The sequence below is a fragment of the Coregonus lavaretus genome, assembly GCF_964263955.1.
Source record: "Coregonus lavaretus genome assembly, chromosome: 4".
In the NCBI taxonomy this organism is placed as follows: Eukaryota; Metazoa; Chordata; class Actinopteri; order Salmoniformes; family Salmonidae; genus Coregonus; species Coregonus lavaretus.
In genome coordinates, this window is record NC_139991.1 from 45548178 (window position 1) to 45571632 (window position 23455).

At 44.7% G+C, this 23455-nt stretch overlaps 1 protein-coding gene across 1 annotated transcript in view; it reads left to right on the forward strand.

Moving 5' to 3' along the window:
• The window catches only part of depdc5 (DEP domain containing 5, GATOR1 subcomplex subunit), a 34578-nt gene extending 11452 nt beyond the window's left edge, over nucleotides 1-23126 (forward strand). The window contains exons 24-43 of the mRNA XM_084160939.1: nucleotides 73-176; nucleotides 334-393; nucleotides 5238-5421; nucleotides 7263-7423; nucleotides 7646-7766; nucleotides 7864-8031; nucleotides 9655-9892; nucleotides 10103-10236; nucleotides 10363-10462; nucleotides 10846-10908; nucleotides 15758-15885; nucleotides 16010-16090; nucleotides 16443-16575; nucleotides 16696-16804; nucleotides 17206-17445; nucleotides 20130-20299; nucleotides 21356-21527; nucleotides 21729-21789; nucleotides 22134-22216; nucleotides 22384-23126. Coding sequence (XP_084017065.1) covers nucleotides 73-176; nucleotides 334-393; nucleotides 5238-5421; nucleotides 7263-7423; nucleotides 7646-7766; nucleotides 7864-8031; nucleotides 9655-9892; nucleotides 10103-10236; nucleotides 10363-10462; nucleotides 10846-10908; nucleotides 15758-15885; nucleotides 16010-16090; nucleotides 16443-16575; nucleotides 16696-16804; nucleotides 17206-17445; nucleotides 20130-20299; nucleotides 21356-21527; nucleotides 21729-21789; nucleotides 22134-22216; nucleotides 22384-22682 — 2809 coding nt within the window. The 3' untranslated portion in view covers nucleotides 22683-23126. The remainder of the gene's footprint in view (nucleotides 1-72; nucleotides 177-333; nucleotides 394-5237; nucleotides 5422-7262; nucleotides 7424-7645; nucleotides 7767-7863; nucleotides 8032-9654; nucleotides 9893-10102; nucleotides 10237-10362; nucleotides 10463-10845; nucleotides 10909-15757; nucleotides 15886-16009; nucleotides 16091-16442; nucleotides 16576-16695; nucleotides 16805-17205; nucleotides 17446-20129; nucleotides 20300-21355; nucleotides 21528-21728; nucleotides 21790-22133; nucleotides 22217-22383) is intronic.
• Nucleotides 23127-23455: the final 329 nt, after the last annotated feature.

Below are 23455 nucleotides of genomic sequence, written 5' to 3' on the forward strand. Positions count from 1 at the left end.
AAGGTCATGCCTCTTTTATGTAATTATAGTTGAGTCTATTGATTATTTCCCCCCTGTGAACTGTATGTTCAGACGGACAGCATCAGAGAGACGACAGGCAGGAGAGAATGGGCTGTACTCCAGCGGAGGGATGGAGGAGTATACTCATGGCAGCCCAGCCAGCAGCAACAGCACTGGTATACACACACACGCACACACACACACACTAGTGCATCTGACTCACTATATAAGCATTGTATATAGCACACACAAACCCTGCCAGTTATCTTTTCTCTTAATGTTATATGGTTGATGATCACGCAATTGGTTTTAATGCTGATAGTGTCTGTGCAGGAACACCGGTAAACCGTGGCTCCTCGTTTGAGGACTTTTCATCTGGCAGTCTGGATCCAAGTGAGTCTGTGCTGCCCTATGAAAGAAAACACACACACGACACAGACACACTTGGACACAGTCTCACACGTCATGTACACAGTAATATCCTATCAGTTTGGTTGGGAACATTGCTTGACAGCCGAACTGATAATTGGAATAAGCCCTAACATGATGAACTGAACGCTTATCCAGCTGGACCCCTGATTGGCTGAATCCTCCGTTTGGTGTCTGTCTCTGTGAGCCTCAAACATCATACTGAGGGAAATACAAGGGTTCATAAAGGTTCACACATTATTGGGTCACGCACATCCCCCTCTCTCTCTAATGTCCTTCTATCTACCTCTGACTATCTCTCACTTCCATTCTCTATCTTCCAGGTTCTCTAACTCTTTTTCGGCTTCCTCTATATTCCCCCCCCCCCGGCTTCACATCTCTCTCCTTAATGTATCTGCTATCATGTACTCTATCATACATAAAAGTATTATAATCTCTGCTCTCATGTGTATGTGCTTAATTAGCCTCTTCCAGGTATTTGTGTGTGTGTGACTCCTGTCTGTCTGCATGGGCGGTAGGTAGCCTAGCGGTTAAGAGCATTGGACCAGTAAACGAAAGGTTCGAATCACCAAGCCGACTAGGTGAAAAATACAGTGGGGAAAAAAAGTATTTAGTCAGCCACCAATTGTGCAAGTTCTCCCACTTAAAAAGATGAGAGAGGCCTGTAATTTTCATCATAGGTACACGTCAACTATGACAGACAAAATGAGGAAAAAAAATCCAGAAAATCACATTGTAGGATTTTTAATGAATTTATTGGCATATGATGGTGGAAAATAAGTATTTGGTCAATAACAAAAGTTTCTCAATACTTTGTTATATACCCTTTGTTGGCAATGACACAGGTCAAACGTTTTCTGTAAGTCTTCACAAGGTTTTCACACACTGTTGCTGGTATTTTGGCCCGTTCCTCCATGCAGATCTCCTCTAGAGCAGTGATGTTTTGGGGCTGTCGCTGGGCAACACAGACTTTCAACTCCCTCCAAAGATTTTCTATGGGGTTGAGATCTGGAGACTGGCTAGGCCACTCCAGGACCTTGAAATGCTTCTTACGAAGCCACTCCTTCGTTGCCCGGGCGGTGTGTTTGGGATCATTGTCATGCTGAAAGACCCAGCCACGTTTCATCTTCAATGCCCTTGCTGATGGAAGGAGGGTTTCACTCAAAATCTCACGATACATGGCCCCATTCATTCTTTCCTTTACACGGATCAGTCGTCCTGGTCCCTTTGCAGAAAAAAAGCCCCAAAGCATGATGTTTCCAACCCCATGCTTCACAGTAGGTATGGTGTTCTTTGGATGCAACTCAGCATTCTTTGTCCTCCAAACATGACGAGTTGAGTTTTTACCAAAAAGTTATATTTTGGTTTCATCTGACCATATGACATTCTCCCAATCCTCTTCTGGATCATCCAAATGCACTTCAGACGGGCCTGGACATGTACTGGCTTAAGCAGGGGGACACGTCTCGCACTGCAGGATTTGAGTCCCTGGCGGCGTAGTGTGTTACTGATGGTAGGCTTTGTTACTTTGGTCCCAGCTCTCTGCAGGTCATTCACTAGGTCCCCCCGTGTGGTTCTGGGATTTTTGCTCACTGTTCTTGTGATCATTTTGACCACACGGGGTGAGATCTTGCGTGGAGCCCCAGATCGAGGGAGATTATCAGTGGTCTTGTATGTCTTCCATTTCCTAATAATTGCTCCCACAGTTGATTTCTTCAAACCAAGCTGCTTACCTATTGCAGATTCAGTCTTCCCAGCCTGGTGCAGGTCTACAATTTTGTTTTTGGTGTCCTTTGACAGCTCTTTGGTCTTGGCCATTGTGGAGTTTGGAGTGTGACTGTTTGAGGTTGTGGACAGGTGTCTTTTATACTGATAACAAGTTCAAACAGGTGCCATTAATACAGGTAACGAGTGGAGGACAGTGGAGCCTCTTAAAGAAGAAGTTACAGGTCTGTGAGAGCCAGAAATCTTGCTTGTTTGTAGGTGACCAAATACTTATTTTCCACCATAATTTGCAAATAAATTCATAAAAAATCCTACAATGGGATTTTCTGGATTTTTTTTCTTCTCAATTTGTCTGTCATAGTTGACGTGTACCTATGATGAAAATTACAGGCCTCTCTCATATTTTTAAGTGGGAGAACTTGCACAATTGGTGGCTGACTAAATACTTTTTTCCCCCACTGTATGTCTGTGCCCTTGAGCAAGGCACTTAACCCTAATTGCGCTGGATAAGAGCGTCTGCTAAATGACTAAAATGTAAATGCATAAATTACTGTCCATAATTTCTATGTGGTATGTGTAGTGTGTTTTTTTGCATGTACTATATATATGTGTTTGTATGAGCCATACAGTGCCTTCGTAAAGTATTCAGACCGCTTTACTTTTTCCACATTTTGTTAGGTTACAGCCTTATTCTAAAATGTATTAAATAGTTTTTTCCCTCAACAATCTACACACAATACCCCATAATGACAAAGGAAAAACAGGATTTTAGAAATGTTTACAAATGTATTGAAAATAAAAAAAACAGATACCTTATTTACATAAGTATTCAGACCCTTTGCTATGAGACTTGAAATTGAGCTCAGGTGCATCCTGTTTCCATTGATCATCCTTGAGATGAGTTTCTACAACTTGATTGGAGTCCACCTGTGGTAAATTCAATTGATTGGAAATGATTTGGAAAGGCACACACCTGTCTACATAAGGTTCCACAGTTGACAGTGCATGTCAGAGCAAAAACCAAGCCATGAGATCGAAGGACTTAAATATTACATTTACATAATTATTCAGACCGTTTACTCAGTACTTTGTTGAAGCACCTTTGGCAGCGATTACAGCCTTCGAGTCTTCTTGGGTATGACGCTACAAGCTTGGCACACCTGTATTTGGGGAGTTTCTCCCATTCTCTGCAGATCCTCTCAAGCTCTGTCAGGTTGGATGGGGAGCGTTGCTGCACAGCTATTTTCAGGTCTCTCCAGAGATGTTCAATCGGGTTCAAGTCCGGGCTCTGGCTGGGCCACTCAAGGAAATTCAGAGATTTGTCCCGAAGCCACTCCTGCGTTGTCTTGGCTGTGTGCTTAGGGTTGTTGTCCTGTTGGAAGGTGAACCCTCACCCCAGTCTGAGGTCCTGAGCACGCTGGAGCAGGTTTTCGTCAAGGATCTCTCTGTACTTTGCTCCGTTCATCTTTGCCTCGATCCTGACTAGTCTCTTAGTCCCTGCCGCTGAAAAACATCCCCACAGCATGATTCTGCCACCACCATGCTTCACCGTAGGGATGGTGCCAGGTTTCCTCCAGACGTGACGCTTGGCATTCAGGCCAAAGAGTTCAATCTTGGTTTCATCAGACCAGAGAATTTTGTTTCTCATGGTCTGAGAGTCTTTAGGTGCCTTTTGGCAAACTCCAAGTGGGCTGTCATGTGCCTTTTGCTGAGGAGTGGCTTCCATCTGGCCACTCTACCATAAAGGCCTGATTGGTGGAGTGCTGCAGAGATGGTTCTCCTTCTGGAAGGTTCTCCCATCTCCACAGAGGAACTCTAGAGCTCTTTCAGAGTGACCATCGGGTTCTTGGTCACCTCCCTGACCAAGGCCCTTCTCCCCAGACTGCTCAGTTTGGCCGGGCGGCCAGCTCAAGGAAGAGTCTTGGTCGTTTCAAACTTCTTTCATTTAAGAATGATGGAGGCCACTGTGTTCTTGGGGACCTTCAATGCTCCAGCAATGTTTTCATACCCTTCCCCAGATCTGTGCCTCGACACAGTCCTGTCTCGGAGCTCTACGGACAATTCCTTTGACCTCATGGCTTGGTTTTTGCTCTGACATGCATTGTCAACTGTGGGACCTTATATAGACAGGTGTGTACCTTTCCAAATCATGTCCAATCAATTGAATGTACCACAGGTGGACTCCAATCAAGTTGTAGAAACATCTCAAGGATGATCAGTGGAAACAGGATGCACCTGAGCTCAATTTCAAGTCTCATAATAAAGGGTCTGAATACTTACGTAAATAAGGTATTTCTGTTTTTTATTTGCAACAAATTAGCAGAATTTTCAAAAAAGCTGTTTTCGCTTTGTCATTATGGGGTATTGTGTGTAGATTGCTGAGGATTTTTATTCATTTAATCCATTTTAGAATAAGGCTGTAATGTAACAAAATGTGGAAAAAGTCAAGGGGTCTGAATACTTTCTGAAGGCACTGTATATGCGTGCATGTTTGTGTTGTAATCACACTGCTGATGAGATCACGGCTTATCACGTGCTTATCACATCATCACAGATTGCCACGTCGATTGTCACAGAGCCTCAGTCTCCTGCATGTGTTGATCAGAGCTCCAGCTCTGTCAATGACACTGGAATCATCATCAGGTGCAATGAGAATAACACTCTGCTCTTTTTTTCTTCCCCCTCTTTTCTCTCCCTCTCTCTTTCTCTACTTTTATTTTTGTTCGTCCGTTTCTGTCTGTCATTGGCTGTTGTTTTTCCCACGCCACTCTCTTATAATTCCAACCTGTATCTTTGTTCCTTTCCAAACTTTTTGTTCCACATTTCCACACTTTCCCCTCCTCCTACTTTATCAACCACCTCTGCACACCTTCCTTTCATTCCAAACATATTTCTCTCTTTTGCTTGTCCTTCTTTTCCTATTTCCTTACCTACCTCCTCCTCCACAAAATGCACCCTGTTGGGTGGTATGTGTGTTTGCCATGGGGCACTTGTTTGTTTGTTTGTCTGTCTGTCTGTCTTTGTGTTGTATGGTATTTTTGTCTGGTTGCGTTCGTGTGTGTGTGGTGGGGGTTCCCCTGAAGCCCTGCTGCTGTCTGCCCCCCCGACAGTGCCAAGCTTCTGTTGCACGGTGGGGGTAGACTGGAAGTCTCTGACCACACCCGCCTGTCTGCCCCTCACCACCGACTACTTCCCCGAATGGCAGACCCTGCAGAACGACTACACTGAGGGCTGCTACGACCTGCTACCACACACTGACTTGGAGAGGTACAGGACACACACACACATACACATACACACTGTAGAACGACTACACTGAGGGCTGGTACGACATGTTGCCACACACTGACCTGGAGGGGTAGAAAGTGTAACTCGCAGAGTACACACACACCTCACGTAGTATACAAAATGACTACTGCAACACTGACTGCATGGTCTATTGCCTTACTGAGAAATATAGCAACTAATAGAGCAGCAGCTACAGTGAGGGAAAAAAGTATTTGATCCCCTGCTGATTTTGTACGTTTGCCCACTGACAAAGAAATGATCAGTCTATAATTTTAATGGTAGGTTTATTTGAACAGTGAGAGACAGAATTACAACAACAAAATCCAGAAAAACGCATGTCATAAATGTTATAAATTGATTCGCATTTTAATGAGGGAAATAAGTATTTGACCCCCTCTCAATCAGAAAGATTTCTGGCTCCCAGGTGTCTTTTATACAGGTAACGAGCTGAGATTAGGAGCACACTCTTAAATGGAGTGCTGTCCACAGAAGCAATCAATCAATCAGATTCCAAACTCTCCACCATGGCTAAGACCAAAGAGCTCTCCAAGGATGTCAGGGACAAGATTGTAGACCTACACAAGGCTGTAATGGGCTACAAGACCATCGCCAAGCAGCTTGGTGAGAAGGTGACAACAGTTGGTGCGATTATTCACAAATGGAAGAAACACAAAATAACTGTCAATCTCCCTCGGCCTGGGGCTCCATGCAAGATCTCACCTCGTGGAGTTGCAATGATCATGAGAACGGTGAGGAATCAGCCCAGAACTACACGGGAGGATCTTGTCAATGATCTCAAGGCAGCTGGGACCATAGTCACCAAGAAAACAATTGCAACACACTACGCCGTGAAGGACTGAAATCCTGCAGCGCCCGCAAGGTCCCCCTGCTCAAGAAAGCACATATACAGGCCCGTCTGAAGTTTGCCAATGAACATCTGAATGATTCAGAGGAGAACTGGGTGAAAGTGTTGTGGTCAGATGAGACCAAAATTTTGATATTTGGCATCAACTCAACTCGCCGTGTTTGGAGGAGGAGGAATGCTGCCTATGACCCCAAGAACACCATCCCCACCGTCAAACATGGAGGTGGAAACATAATGCTTTGGGGGTGTTTTTCTGCTAAGGGGACAGGACAACTTCACCGCATCAAAGGGACGATGGACAGGGCCATATACCGTCAAATCTTGGGTGAGATCCTCCTTCCCTCAGCCAGGGCATTGAAAATGGGTCATGGAGGGGTATTCCAGCATAACAATGACCCAAAACACACGGCCAAGGCAACAAAGGAGTGGCTCAAGAAGAAGCACATTAAGGCCATGGAGTGGCCTAGCCAGTCTCCAGACCTTAATCCCATAGAAAATCTGTGGAGGGAGCTTAAGGTTCGAGTTGCCAAACGTCAGCCTCGAAACCTTAATGACTTGGAGAAGCTCTGCAAAGAGGAGTGGGTCAAAATCCCTCCTGAGATGTGTGCAAACCTGGTGGCCAACTACAAGAAACGTCTGACTTCTGTGATTACCAACAAGGGTTTTGCCACCAAGTACTAAGTCATGTTTTACAGAGGGGTCAAATACTTATTTCCCTCATTAAAATGCAAATCAATGTATAACATTTTTGACATGTGTTTTTCTGATTTTTGTTGTTGTTATTGTGTCTCTCACTGTTCAAATAAACCTACCATTAAAATGATAGACTGATCATTTCTTTGTCAGTGGGCGAACGTACAAAATCAGCAGGGGATCAAATACTTTTTTCCCTCACTGTACATGCACCTGTTTCAGATGCCTCACCCCTCTCACCCTCCCTCTCTCTCTGTCTCAGGCGGGATGATGAGGCCCCGGTGATGAGTGCCCCTCAGGTGTTTGAGGAGTTTATCTGTCAGCGGCTGATGCAGGGCTACCAGATCATCGTCCAACCAAACAAAAGGAAACCCAAGCCCGCTGTGGCCCCACCCCTCAGCAGTAGTCCACTCTACACCAGAGGTGTTCTATACCCTGTCTGTCCAGGCCTGTGGCTCTGCTCTGACACAGTTACCTAATACCACCACAGTCACAGTTAGCTACTGGCTGACACCGTTCACTTAGAGATGATTCCCTTATACAGCATATTTATTTGCATAATTTAATCATTTGGTAAACCACAATAATCTCAGTTTGGACCAAGTGCAGTCATTTACCCTCTGTCTCTCTCTTCCTCCTTCTCAGGGCTGGTCTCTCGGCGCAGGCCAGAAGAGGAGGAGAGTCTGTACTGGCTCAGTATGGGCCGTACCTTCCATAAAGTCTGCCTGAAGGATAAAATCATCACTGTTACCCGCTACCTCCCCAAGTGAGTCTCCAGCCTTACATTAGAGCCATACTCCCAGCTAAATCATCAGACTATGTTTGCATGTCACTCACCTGTAATGTGTGTGTGTGTGTGTCAGGTACCCGTATGAGTCAGCCCAGATCCAGTACAGCTACAGTCTGTGCCCCCCTCACTCTGAGGCCCACTTCCTGTCCTGCTGGGTGGAGTTTGGTCATGAGAGACTGGAGGAGTACAAGTGGAACTACCTGGACCAGTACATCTGCTCTGCTGGCTCTGAGGACTTCAGGTACCTACAATGCATTCAGAAAGTATTCAGACCCCTTGACTTTTTCCACATTTTGTTACGTTACAGCCTTATTCTAAAATTGATTAAGTTGTTTTTACCCCTCATCAATCTACACACAATATCCCATAATGACAAAGCAAAAAAAGTTTTTTTGAAATTTCTGCAAATGTATTAAAAATAAAAAGCTGATATCACATTTACATAAGTATTCAGACCCTTTACTCAGTACTTTGTTGAGGCACCTTTAGCAGCGATTACAGCCTCAAGTCTTCTTGTGTATGACGCTACAAACTTGGCACACCCGTATTTGGGGAGTTTCTCCCATTCTTCTCTGCAGATCCTCTCAAGCTCTGTCAGGTTGGATGGGGAGCGTCGCTGCACAGCTATTTTCAGGTCTCTCCAGAGATGTTTGATCGGGTTCAAGTCCAGGCTCTGGCTGGGCCACTCAAGGACATTCAGAGACTTGTCCCGAAGCCACTCCTGCGTTGTCTTGGCTGTGTCCTTAGGGTCGTTATCCTGTTAGAAGGTGAAACTTCGCCCCAATCTGAGGTCCTGAGCGCTTTGGAGCAGGTTTTCATCAAGGATCTCTCTGTACTTTGCTCCGTTCATCTTTCCCTCGATCCTGACTTGTCTCCCAGTCTCTGCCGCTGAAAAACATCCCCACAGCATGATGCTGCCACCACCATGCTTCACCGTAGGGATGGTGGCAGGTTTCCTCCAGACGTGACGCTTGGCATTCAGGCCAAAGAGTTCAATCTTGGTTTCATCAGACCAGAGAATCTTGTTTGTCATGGTCTGAGAGTCCTTTAGGTGCTTTTTGGCAAACTCCAAGGGGGCTGTCATGTGTCTTTTACTGAGGAGTGGCTTCCGTTTGGTCACTCTACCATGAATGCCTGATTGTTGGAGTGCTGCAGAGATGGTTGTCTGTCTGAAAGGTTCTCCCATCTCCACAGAGTAACTCTGGAGCTCTGTCAGAGTGACAGTTTAGCTGGGTGGCCAGCTCTAGGAAGAGTCTTGGTGGTTCCAAACTTCTTCCATTTAAGAATGATGGAGGCCACTGTGTTCTTGGGGACCTTCAATGCTGCAGAATTTTTCCCCAGATCTGTGCCTCGACACAATCCTGTCTCGGAGCTCTACGGACAATTCCTTCAACCTCATGGCTTGTTTTTTGCACTGACATGCAATGTCAACTGTGGGACCTTAAATAGATAGGTGTGTGCCTTTCCAAATCATGTCCAATCAATTGAATGTACCACAGGTGGACTCAAATCAAGCTGTAGAAACAGCTCAGGGATGATCAATGGAAACAGGATGTACCTGAGCTCAATTTCGAGTCTCATAGCAAAGGGTCTGAATACTTATGTAAATAAGGTATTTCTGTTTTCTATTTGTAATACATTTGCAAAAATTTGTAAAAACCTGTTTTTGCTTTGTCATTATGGGGTATTGTGTATAGATTTATGAGGGAAAACTTTAATTTAATCAATTTTAGAATAAGGCTGTAACGTTAAAAAAATGTGGAAAAAGTAAAGGGGTCTGAATACTTTCCGAATGCACTGTATATACAGTCACACTTCCAAATTACTCATATTTTTTACCTTATCTACCGTTCCTGTGCCATAGTTTGATAGACTCTCTGAAGTTCTGGCGGACCCGCTTCCTGCTGCTGCCAGCTGGGGGGGCTAGACGTGTGGCGGACGGCGAGGGGCACTGGGACGTGTACGGGGAGGGAGCGGGGACGGTGGCGGGCAGAGAGGGCATGACGGGCACCGGGGACTGGGCCCTGCTGGACGGCTTCATCCGCTTCCTGGAGGGACTCAACCGCATCCGCAGACGCCACCGCTCCGACAGGATCATCAGGGTAACACCCTAAAACACTGTCTTAATCATTTAAAAAGACAAAAACTCAAAAGATTAACCCAAATGATGTGATTGAGCAGTCTTGCAAACCCAGCCAAGAGAGAAACTGACTCTGCCAGAAACAATGATCCTATGCCAATGTTGTTGTCTTGAGCTGTTTGAAGTTTTAAGCTTCTTGTCATACTGTCTTCCCCTCTCATTCTGTCTGTAGAAAGGACCGGCGATGAAGGGTCTGCAGGTGACTGGTCCTCTCTCTGCCTACCCTCCAGAGCCTGTAGCGCCCCCTCTAGGCAAGAAAGGCACCTCTGCTTTATCAGCTCTCCTGGAGTTGGAGCAGAATCAGAAGTGAGTGTAGTTGTCCTTTCTGTGTGCTTTCAATGGAACCTTGTGTGTTTCCAAATTATTGGATGCACAGGGTATCTGACATTGAAGGTACCGGTCTCACAATAATGATGCATTTCCTGTCTGCAGGACTCTAGAGGAGCAGCAACAACAGGGGAAACCCTCAGCTGCCACCAGTGAGTCTTCCACTGTCTCCACGACCACTACATATGTGGACAGCCCTCGCAAGGTGGGTGTCTTTGTGTGGTTTTGGGAAGGAACACAACGATCAAGGTTTCCTGTTTGGGTAAAAGGGAGCTCAATTTCTGTTGGGTAAAAGGGAGCTCAATTTCTGTATTGGGTTAAAAGGAGCTCAATGTCTGTCTTGGGTTAAAGGGAGCTCAATTGGGGCATTTTGGGTGTGTGTTTTGGTTGGGGGCATTTTTTGTTGTTGGTATGCATGGAATGTTGGTTTGCCGTTTATAGGGGTTTATCTTTGCTTCCTTATTATGGGGTTTCGCTTTGCTTTTGTTTCCTTCTCTCCTTCCCCACCTTTCTCTCCTTCACTTGTTTTCCTGTTGATGGACTCTGGGTTTTTCATCCTGTGGTGTATCCCTCTTCCTATGCTGACAGGATGCTGCCTTCATTTTGGATTTTATACGTAGCCCTCGTTCCTCCTACATCTATCACACACAGGTCAGTAACTAGGGGCACTGGACGCCGCTGCATCTGTTAGAGTAGAAGTGTGTGTGTGTGTGTTGTCCTGTTTCAAGTTTTAATGTCACATGCACAAGTACAGTGAAATGCCTTTCTTGCTAACTCAAAACCCAACAATGCAATAATCAATAACAATTTAATACTAGAAAAAAACACACGAGAATAAGAGTAAGCGATATGAAATACACAATAAAGTAAGTAAGTATACTATATATTTAAATATTTAAAAAGTAAGTTCCAATACCATATTTACAGTGTATTCAGAAAGTATTCAGACCCCTTGACTTTTTATACATTTTGTTACGTTACAGCCTTATTCTAAAATTGATAAAATTGTTCATCAATCTACACACAATACCCCATAATGACAAAGCAAAAACATGTTTTTAGAAATGCTTGCAAAAAAATTAATAAAAAGGAAATATCACATTTACGTAAGTATTCAGACCCTTTACTCAGTACTTTGTTGAAGCACCTTTGGCAGTGATTACAGCCTTGAGTCTTTTTGGGTATGAAGCTACAAGCTTGGCACACCTGTATTTGGGGAGTTTCTCCCATTCTTCTCTGCAGATCCTCTCAAGCTCTGTCAGGTTGGATGGGGAATGTCGCTGCACAGCTATTTTGAGGTCTCTCCAGAGATGTTGGATCGGGTTAAAGTCCTGGCTCTGGCTGGGCCACTCAAGGACATTCAGAGACTTGTCCCGAAGCCACTCCTGCGTTGTCTTGGCTGTGTGCTTAGGGTCGTTATCCTGTTAGAAGGTGAAACTTCACCCCAATCTGAGGTCCTGAGCGCTTTGGAGCAGGATTTCATCAAGGATCTCTCTGTACTTTACTCCGTTCATCTTTCCCTCGATCCTGACTAGTCTCCCAGTCTCTGCCACTGAAAAACATCCCCACAGCATGATGCTGCCACCACCATGCTTCACCGTAGGGATGGTGGCAGGTTTCCTCCAGACGTGACGCTTGGCATTCAGGCCAAAGAGTTCAATCTTGGTTTCATCAGACCAGAGAAACTTGTTTGTCATGGTCTGAGAGTCCTTTAGGTGCTTTTTGGCAAACTCCAAGCGGGCTGTCATGTGTCTTTTTCTAGTCCAAGGCGTGCACACCATCCACCGCTTCCGAGTATATTACTCGCTAATGTTCAGTCTCAGGACAATAAAGTAGATGAGCTCAGGGTGAGGATCTCCTTCCAGAGAGACATCAGGGACTGTAACATACTCTGTTTCACGGAATCATGGCTCTCTCCGGATATACTGTCCCCGTACATAAAGCCAGCTGGGTTCTCAGTACATCGCGCAGACAGGAATAAAGAACTCTCCGGGAAGAAGAAAGGCGGTGGTGTACGTTTTATGATTAAACACTCATGGTGTGATTGTGATAACGTACAGAAACTCAAGTCCTTTTGTTCACCCGACCTAGAATACCTCACAATCAAATGCAGACCGTATTACCTCCCAAGAGAATTATCTTTGGTTATAGTCACAGCCGTGTATATACCCCCTCTAGCCGATACCACGATGACCCTCAAGGAACTACACTGGACTTTATGCAAACTGGAAACCGAATATCCTGAGGCCGCATTTATTGTAGCTGGGGATTTTAACAAAGCAAATTTGAGGAAAACGCTACCGAAGTTCTATCAACACATTGACTGTAGTACTCACACTGGAAAAACACTCAACAACTGCTACTCCCCCTTCCGGGATGCCTACAAGGCCCTCCCCTGCCCTCCCTTCAGCAAATCAGGTCACAACTCAATGTTGCTCCTCCCTTCCTATAGGCAGAAACTCAAACAGGAAGTACCCATGCTAATGTCTATTCAACACTGGTCTGACCAATCGGAATCTCATGCTTCAAGATTGTTTTGATCACACGGACTGGGATATGTTCTGAGAAAAAAATGGACGTATACACGGACACAGTGACTGAGTTCATCAGGAAGTGTATAGGGGATGTTGTTCCCACTGTGACTATTAAATCCTACCCAAACCAGAAACCGTGGATAGATGGCAAAACTGAAAGTGCGAACCACCGCATTTAACCATGGCAAGGTGACTAGGAATATGGTTGAATACAAACAGTGTAGTTATTCCCTCCGTAAGGCAATCAAACAGGCAAAACGTCAGTACAGAGACAAAGTGGAGTCACAATTCAACGGCTCAGACATGAGACGTATGTGGCACACAATCACGGATTACAAAGGGGAAACCAGCCACGTCGTGGACACCGATGTCTTCTCCTGGACAAGCTAAACACCTTCTTCGCCCGCTTTGAGGATAACACAGTGCCACCGACGCGGTCCGCTCCAAAGGACTGTGGGCTCTCGTTCTCCGTGGCCAACGTGAGTAAGACATTTAAGCGTGTTAACCCACGCAAGGTTGCCGGCCCAGACTGCTGTCCCCACTTACTTCAAGATGTCCACCATTGTTCCTGTACCCAAGAAAGCAAAGGTAACTGAACTAAATGACTATCGCCGCGTAGCACTCACTTCTGTCATCATGAAGTGCTTTGAGAGGCTAGTTAAGGATCATATCACATCTATCTTACCTGTCACCCTAGACCCACTTCAATTTGCTTACCACCCCAATAGATCCACAGACGATGCCATCACACTGCACACTGCCCTATCCCATCGGGACAAGAGGAATACCTATGTAAGAATGATGTTCATTGACTATAGCTCAGCCTTCAACACCATAGTACCCTCCAAGCTCATCATTAAGCTCGGGGCCCTGGGTCTGAACCCCGCACTGTGCAACTGGGTCCTGGACTTCCTGACAGGCCGCCCCCAGTTGGTGAAGGTAGGAAACAACACCTCCACTTCTCTGATCCTCAACACAGCTCCGTCCTGTACTCCCTGTTCACCCATGACTGTGTGGCCACGCACGCCTCAAACTCAATCATCAAGTTTGCAGACGACACAACAGTAGTAGGCCTGATTACCAACAATGACGAGACAGCCTACAGGGAGGAGGTGAGGGCCCTGGCGAAGTTGTGCCAGGAAAATTATCTCTCCCTCAACGTCAACTAAACAAAGGAACTATCCACATCGACGGGACTGCAGTGGAGAAGGTGAAAAGCTTCAAGTTCCTTGGCGTACACTACACTGACAATCTGAAATGGTCCACCCACACAGACAGTGTGGTGAAGAAGACGCAACAGCACCTCTTCAACCTCAGGAGGCTGAAGAAATTTGACTATGCCGTAAGACCCTCACAAACATTTACAGATGCACAATTGAGAGCATCCTGTCGGGCTGTATCACCACCTGGTACGGCAACTGCACCGCCTGCAGCCTTAGGGCTCTCCAGAGGGTGGTGCGGTCTGCCCAACGCCTCACCGGGGGCACACTGCCTGCCCTCCAGGATACCTACAGCACCCAATGCCACAGGAAGGCCAAAAAGATCATCAAGGACATCAACCACCCGAGCAACGGCCTGTTCACCCCGCAATCATCCAGAAGGCAAGGTCAGTACAGGTGCATCAAAGCTGGGACCGAGAGACTGAGAAACAGCTTATATCTCAAGGCCATCAGACAGTTAAATAGCCATCACTAGCCGGCTACCACCCGGTTACTCAACCTGCACCTTAGAGGCTGCTGCCCTATATACATAGACATGGAATCACTGGTTACTTTAATAATGGAACACTAGTCAATTTAATAATGTTTACATACTGCTTTACTCATTTTATATGTATATACTGTATTCTATGTATTTTAGTCAATGCCACTCCGACATTGCTTGTCCTAATATTTATATATTTCTTAATTCCATTCTTTTACTTTTAGATTTGTGTGTTGTTGTGAATTGTTAGAGACTACTGCACTGCTGGATCTAGGAACACAAGCATTTCGCTACACCCGCAATAACATCTGCTAAATATGTGTATTTGACCAATAAAATGGTATTTGACCATGTCCAATCAATTGAATGTACCACAGGTGGACTCCAATCAAGTTGTAGAAACTCAACTCAAGGATGATCAATGGAAACATGATGCACCTGAGCCCAATTTCGAGTCTCATAGCAAAGGGTCTGAATACTTATGTAAATAAGGTATTTCTGTTTTACATTTGTAAAGATTAGAAAAACCTGTTTTCGCTTTGTCATTATGGGGTATTGTGTGTAGATTGATGAGAAAAAAAATATCTAATCCATTTTAGAATAAGGCTGTAATGTAACAAAATGTGGAAAAAGTCAAGTGGTCTGAATACTTTCCGAATGCACTGTACATGTGCAGGGATACTGGAGTGATGGAGGTAGATATGTATAGGGGTAAGGGGACTAGGCAACAGGATTTAAGATAAACAGAGTAGCAGCAGCTTGCATGTGAGTGGGTGTGTAGAGTCAGTATAAATGTATGTTCATATTATGTGTGAGTGAGAAATTGATGGAGTGAGTGTTTGTGTGTGTGTTGGCGTGACAGTGTGTGTAAGTGTGTAGGGCCCTGTAAGTGTGCACAGAGACAGTGCAAATATTGAAATAAAAGGTCAACTCAGTCCGTGTAGCTATTTTGTAGCTTGCATCCTGTACTGTCCTGCTGGCATGAAATCTGCATGTCTGCATGAGTCTACCTTAGACACACTATTGTTTGTTACTTCGGATTGGTGGTTTGTGAAGAGACCACACATTACACTAGTACCTGGCAGATTTAAGCCAAGTCAACTAAGGTAATGTATCCCAGATGTGAGTTATCCTCTTCAGTATCTAACTAGCATGAGACTAGGAGTGATTGATATGTAATATACATGAAATAAATAGAAGGCAGCAGAGTGACTGCCTGAGACTGTTTGATTTAATTCTAACCTTTGCTGATTGGCCTGTAGATTTCTACAGATCCTGCTGAAGGAGGGGCCACAGACAAAGGTGGTCAGGTAGGGGCTGGGGCGGTGACCGGTGGGGCTGCAGCGCAGGCAACAGGGGACACAGGACCCAGCTTAACCACAGAAACCAGGTGGGTTTAGAAATGCTGTTTTTTTGTAAAGTGTTCAAAATCATGTTTCTAATTGGAAAGTGTTATGTGAATGATGATGGCATTAGTCATAGTTAACCAGGCTTTTATGTCTGTGAGTTTACAGTGGGCAATCTGGTACTGGAGCCTTATGTTTGTCCTCATCCTCCACCCTGATGGAGATACTAGAGGCCATCAAACACCCCACGTAAGACCCTGTGTGTGTGTGTGTTTTTTTTGTTTTATAAGGATAGTAAAACCAGGAAAATTCAGACAAGTGGGGACATTTCGGCGGTCTCTACAAGAAAATAAGCTATTTTAGGCTTGGGGGTTAGGCTTAGAATTAGGGTTTGGGGTTAAGGTTAGGGAAAATAGGATTTTCAATAGGAATCAATTGTTTGGTCCCCACAAGGTTAGTAAAACAAATGTGCGTGTGAAAGAGTGTGTTGGCGTGCACCACAACACATACCTCAAGTGTTTTAGTTGTGGTTTGTTGTTGTCCCTGCAGTTAGATGAGTGTGTTTGAGCTACTGTTCTGTCCTTCTGTGTGATATATATAGAACAGGTGTGCAGCTTCTACCTGAGCAGAAGGGCCTGCCCCCTAACTGCTTCATCAGTGCTGAGATCGTCCATTGGCTGGTCAACAATGTAGAGGGCGTGGCCACACAAGGCATGGCTGTTGACATCATGCAGGTAGGTATACGTTTATCTGCCTTTGTTAAAGTATGTGAAAGAGACACACTGTATGTTGTGAATGCAGCATTTGTGTGTTGGGTTTTTAACAGTATTGCTGTGTCCCCTGTGTTTCTGTAGAAGATGCTGGATGAGGGCCTGGTTACCCATGCATCAGGGGATGCCATGAGGACCTTTGTCTATGGCTTCTACTTCTATAGGATAGTGGCAGAGAAAGACGCCGAGCGAGGTTAGGGAGACACTTACAGTCTACACAAAGCTAATCTGAAAACGTATCAATTGAAAAAATGTTGGTTTGCTTTCCTAGAACAAGGTAGTCCTCCATGCTGCCCACCATGGGGTCAATTCCGTTTCAATTCCAGTCAGTTCAGGAAGTGCACTGAAATTCCAAATCTCTTCAATGCTTTTCAGTGCGGCGAATTTTGAATTTGGTTTACTTTCTGAATTGACTGGAATTGTAATGGAATTGACCCCAGCCCTGCCTGCTTCCCACACTGACCTCTTTCCAGTCATTGATTCTCAGTCATGCCGATATTGATTGTTCTCATTTGAGGTTTCCAGCCACTGGTGGTAACTAACCAGACTCAATAATAACCATACATATATCTCTCCATCTCTACTGTACTCTAGGCCCTACATCCCAGCTACCTCCTCCTGTGGCACAAGGCTGGTCAACGGCAGCCTTGGAGGACTTTGCCCTGTTTCAGAGGAAGTGGTTCGAGGTTGCTTTTGTCCTGGAGGAGCGTCGACCTTGTGACCTCCCGGCCTTCCTGCTGCCCTGGCTGCCCAGCCGGCCTGCGTCCTATGCAAGTAGGCACAGCTCCTTCAGCCGCAGCTTTGGAGGACGCAGCCAGGCCGCAGCACTGCTAGGTACACACAGCCTGCTCCTCCCCCAGAGCTGAGCCTCAGCCCACCCACCCCAACCTCAACCCCACCCCAGAATGGACATGACTTCCCCCCCACAATCAGAATGAGCATGCCTCCCCCTCCCTTCCAGTCAGACACATACCCTGCAACAGGCCCTTAGGGGTTTGGGAGGGAGGGTCCCATAGCAGGTGTCACACAGAGCCACCAGACAAGATTCCTGCATGCCTCTGTATGCAAATATGAAGTGGTGCTAACTTGGTCATCAGATTTGGACATGGTTGGTTGAGATCCGGTTAAACATTTTTTTATTAACTTGGTTTGAATTGTTGACAAAAAGTTCCCAAAAATCATTAGTAACTTGTTAACAGTTGATCTCTAAATAACTTAACACCACTCCATAACTGAGGAGCTACTATTCTATTTGATTGAGGCATTCAGGGAACTTACAAACAGCCATCAAAACCATCAAACTCTAGATAATTTATTCTTAGATTTGAATAATTGGCCCATGATTCATTACATACTAACCACAATTTTACTCTTGAAGTACTTTCCAATGACTTGAATTTCTCACCATCACAACATTGCTCTCACATCATTTAATCATTGACTTGCCATCTACCATCTGAACTAATAATTATCCTGGTGACATTGTTCATTCTGTGTGACACAAGGCATTGGACCTCAGTACCCATCCCCCTTACGGGCAAAAACAGGGCTGCATGTGATTGCTGGTGATCTATCTACTCCAGCTTGCAGAGCTTGGGTTGGTGGTACACCTAAACCTCTTCCCATTCTCATCCCAACCTCCTCTGCCTCCAATTGTAGCTCGAATTGGCATGTCAGTATGTACAGTACAGTACATATTACATCTAATGGTAGTACTCGTGCCACTGTCGACTGATTGAAAACAACTCCATCCAATCAGATCACTGATGGATGGGATTTGCGTCTACTTCCTCCAATCAGAGCAGTAATCGGTGTGGTAGTTCTCTTTTCCGTCCAATTAGAGAACTAGTTGGTGTGGTAGTGTTTAGTGCATGCTGTGGTAGAAGTGGCTGTGGTACAGTAGAGCAGTGGTGTGCAGTGCATTGTCCTCTCTTTGCTTTCTCTCTCTGTACTGTTTAATGCGTTTCCACTATAAAATGTTGTGAGAATGTTACTGCATTTAGGGAGTCTTGACCAATCCTTCTTTCTCTGTCTCACTGTGATTTTCTTACCGTGATTTGATGCTGTTTATGCTGCCACTTTTACAGCAATTTAGAGGCAATCTGCAGTTGCTACATGCATTTTTGGACGTATAAAGTAATGATATATACACATTGATACTTGAAGAATATAACTTCTAAATGCCTCGTGCTGAGTTCAACTGTCGTACCCCATCAGAACCCAAAATATAAGCTTGTTTTACTCCAATGTTTGTAAACATCGGAAATGTAAACAAATACTGTATAGCCTCAAAACATAGTTTCTATATCTTGGATGGTCAGTCCTTGCATCCATAGCTCTGTCTATTCATTTGAGAGTGGTTACATTTCTCCAGACCCATCCCTCAGTTTTTTCTGCTTTGTAATTTTTCAACTAAGGATTGCCACTTTAAATTACTGATGAGTTTGGAGTTGTTTTATGGTTAATATAAACCAGCTTATTCCCATGAAAATGTCTAACACTGGGAGAGAAACAGCTCTAACTGTAGGCTTTGCCCCCATCTGCTCAGAAAACAGATATGGTCATTATACCCAACATTACCTAAAACATAAATGCAATAACTTTTCTCCCATAAAATGTGTCTTATTTGGACTAATTTCTGTGAGATTAATAAGGTGTGAATCATAATTCAGAACCATAAAATATAGTAATTTATACATTAATAAACTCAATGGTTCCTCTCCAGGAAATCATGAAACAATGACACCACAATCTGGCTGTAGAAAGAATTTCCTGTATGCCTATGTTTGTCATGATGACCATGTTTGTGTTGTCTCCAGTGATTAACAGTGTACTGACTTGGTAATTAAAACGTATAGGCCTATTTAAAAAATAACACACTAACCTTTTCAGAATGAAATAATCATATGGACAACAAAATAATGATTTATAAAGAATTGTGATGTAATTTGGAGTAGCATTCTAAATGTATCATCCTTAAAACATAGTCAGTACAGAACAGGTTTGGGGTCAATTCCATTTCAATTTCAGTCAATTCAGAAAGTAAACCAAATTCCAATTCCAAATTGTCCTAACTGAAAGAGAAATGTTGAAGAGAAATGGAATTGGAATTTCAGTGTACTTCCTGAATTGACTGAAATTGACATGGAATTTACCCCAACCCTGGTACCGAATCTGCCTGGAGACAAGTTCTGAGCATAACAGAGGTGTTTCAGGGCAAGAGAGGATGCTATGGTGGAATATTGTGGCTTCACTGACTTTCGATAACTTGCTAACATTCATTGTGAAGTTTCTAACTCCATCTCAAACATTTGGTGTGTGTGTCCCCCCCCCCCCCCCGTACCATATTCCATATACTCCAACAACTGTCTCTCACCCTCTTAATCTCATAATATCCATGCAAATGTCCTCTTCCTGCCTGTCCATCTCTACATCCATCTCTCCCTTTGGGCCTGATCTCTGGGCCTGTCCCTCTACTCCCTTGCTCTCTCTCTCCCCTCCCTCCTCTCTCTCCTCAGCTGCCACTGTACCAGAGCAGAAGACGGTCACCTTGGACGTGGACGTTAACAATCGCAGCGACCGCACCGAGTGGTGCAGCTGCTATTACCATGGCAACTTCTCCCTTAACGCTGCCTTCGAGGTCAAGCTGCACTGGATGGCCGTCACTGCAGCTGTTCTCTTTGAGATGGTAAGACAGAGCCAGACAGAGGGGGAATGTCCATTGACTCACTTGAGACACTCTCAGGGCTCAAAACTGCTTCCAAAACACTTGCATTTGCGACCCTTTGACTTGACAATGTTTTATTGTTCGCTAGGGTGCCAGTGATTATTTTTTTTGCTGGTCAATTTTTGTTTTTGGTTCACAATTTGCTTTTATCAAGATTTATTCAAACAGCAATGGGTATGCAACAATGGGTATGCAAACCAGGTATTCAAAAAGTTTGGTCCGAAGTCTTGGTGGAATCTTTGCCATGCGCAATTCATTCATTATGCGCTGTTTGAATGAACATTTCTAAAGGCTTTCCCAAAAAAACGTCCCAATTAAATGTTGACTGCAAAGTAGGCCTACCTGGCAGAATGATCTCATGATGATTTGTATCAATCACGGGGCATTTGTTTTGCAAACTCTGCCATCACATATAGCCTACACTGTATATTGTATAGTACAAAAACACCTCGGTCTCTTGCTAGGTGGGATTTTGCCACTGGCAAATGTACCTGAATGTCAAGCCCGGCAAGGGCAGCTAATTTAAAAGATGGCTAGTCATTATTAGTCTGGTTCTGTATGGAATGCAGGTACATTATGGGACACAGGTCCAGTCATTAACGGCACACAGTGGCGAGTAATTGGTGCGACCAAATCATGTGCTGGTGCCATCGACTGAAAATGTTGGTAGCACCAGTGCCACCAGTGGAAAAAAGTTAGTCTAGCGCCCTGCACCCTACACATTAAGACAGAGTTCCTGTCAGCATTATTTAATGTAAGATGTTTTTATGACATACTGACATATTTCTTGAAGTTGCCACGGATATGAAGTAAACGGCTGAATTATTAAATATTTCAGGTTGTCATACTTAAGGAGTCACAAGGCATGCCAGCTGATAATCAAACCATATGGGCTCAAAACGGCTCACTAATTCCCAACATGACAACACTACTACACATCACGTTTGCTTGGACGAGAGAGTTTGACAACAAGACCCATGTTTATCTTGACTCTCCACCATATTCCCATCTCTACAGGTCCAAGGCTGGCACAGGAAGGCTGCCTCCTGTGGGTTCCTGTTGGTGCCCGTCCTGGAGGTGCCCTTTGCCCTGCCCTCCTACCTGTATGGTGACCCACTGCGGGCCCAGCTCTTCATCCCTCTCCACATCCACCGTCTGCTGAGGGACGGCAGCGACAACCTGTTTGAGGGTGAGGAGACACTGGGAGCTTTTTACACCACTGTCATTGTACACATGTACACAGTGTGTCTCTATCATTTGATAGAGCACGTATCTTTAACATAGATTGTAAGTAAACGTACAGGGACATAAGCATAAACTATTTATTGGGTGTGTTGCTTTGGGTGTTCGTGCTTGTCAACATTATTCCCCTGTGATAATTGTTTGGCAGGGTTTGAACCAGAGACGTATTGGGATAGAATGCAGATCTTTCAGGAGGCCATACTGTACCGGTAGGTGATTCTCTATACATAGTTTATAGGGCAGCAGGTTGCCTATAGGTTAGAGCGTTGGGCCAGTAACTGAAAGGTTGCATGTTCGAATACCCGAGCGGACAAGGTGAAAAATCAGTTGATGCGCCATTGAGCAAGCCTCTTAACCCTAATTTGCTCCAGGGGTGCCGCACTACTATGGCTGACCCTGCAAACAACACATTTCACTGTACCTATCTGGTGTATGTGACAATAAAACATTGTTTTTTTTTGTTCTCTGTAAATGTGGGATGGAGGCACTATATGTGCTGCAAAGGTCTTTAGGTATTTATCCAAACATTCTCACACTTATCTCTCTCGCTCAGATTCGGTTTTGTTCAAGACAAGTTTTCTGCCTCTGCTTTCAACTTCCCATCAGAGAACAAGCCCCAATACATCCACGTAACAGGTAGGCACATATTAGAACAAAGATGAGCATGATTTCTAATTCTGTCAGACACATTTTTTTCAATATGCCCTTTGTTACCTCTAACACCCTCCCTCACACTACTGTTCTCCTTACCCTCTCTTTCTCTCTCTCTCTGTCCTCCCTGCTCCCCTTCTATCTCCCTCTAGGCACAGTGTTCCTCCAGCTGCCCTACTCCAAGAGGAAGTACTCTAGCGGGCAGCAGCGGAGGAGGAGGAATTCAACAGCATCAGCCAGTCAGGGCCTGTTTGGCTCGGAAGAGCTGGTGGGTTACTACTGGGCCTATAACACTATGCTGACCAAGGCCTGGAGGACGGGCGTGCTTGGGGACGAGAAGCTGGCTGACCGCCTGCTCAGAGACTTCACTGACTTCTGCGCCAACAAAGACAAGAGGCTGGTCAACTTTTGGGACAGCTGCCAGGAGAAAATGAATGCTAGTGCTCCGTGATGAAGAGATAGAGAGGGGGAAGTGAGTTGAAACTGAGAAACAGACAACTCTATTGAAGTGGGAATGTACTGTATGAAATGAGTCTGCATTGGCTGCAGTGTTGAGGTTTCTGGGAAGAATTCTCCACAAGAACACCTTGTATATGTGTGCTATGTCCCCTCTGTGGCAGGACTAGGTCAAGGTGAAAGGTCAAGTGCTATGACCGTTAATATGAAGACTATTCCTGAGGAGCAGAGACTGCTTCCTCTGGTCCTGCTGATGAGCTGCTACTCTTCCTTCATGTTAAGTGAATAATAAGAGAACTAATCTAAACCTGGCATACGCCTCTACATAATGTGTTTACGAGTGCAACTGTGAATTTGAAAACATGTACTTTGAGGAGTATTCATTTATTCATTTGTTGCAGAAATTAATACAAAATAAATATCAAGCGGTTATTATGGGATTTGTTCAGGATGTTTTATTGCATGGGGATAATGTAATGCTAGTTTCCCCTCTCAGTGACTGGTAGCCAGTGTTGAGGAAGCTACTCTGAAAATATAGTTTACCAAGCTACCAATTACTTCACACTGGAAGAAGTTAAGCTACACTAAAGCTACCCTTAACTAAAGTTACTTTGAAAAAGGTTAGGAGACCATTTTCCCTAATCCTTTTCCTAACCTTAACCTAATTCCCCTAACCTTAACCCAATTTCTCATAACGTGCTACGAAAAAGTTATAGCTGTATCAAAGTGGTGTGTTTTTAGGGAATATCAGTTAGTTACACCGCTAAG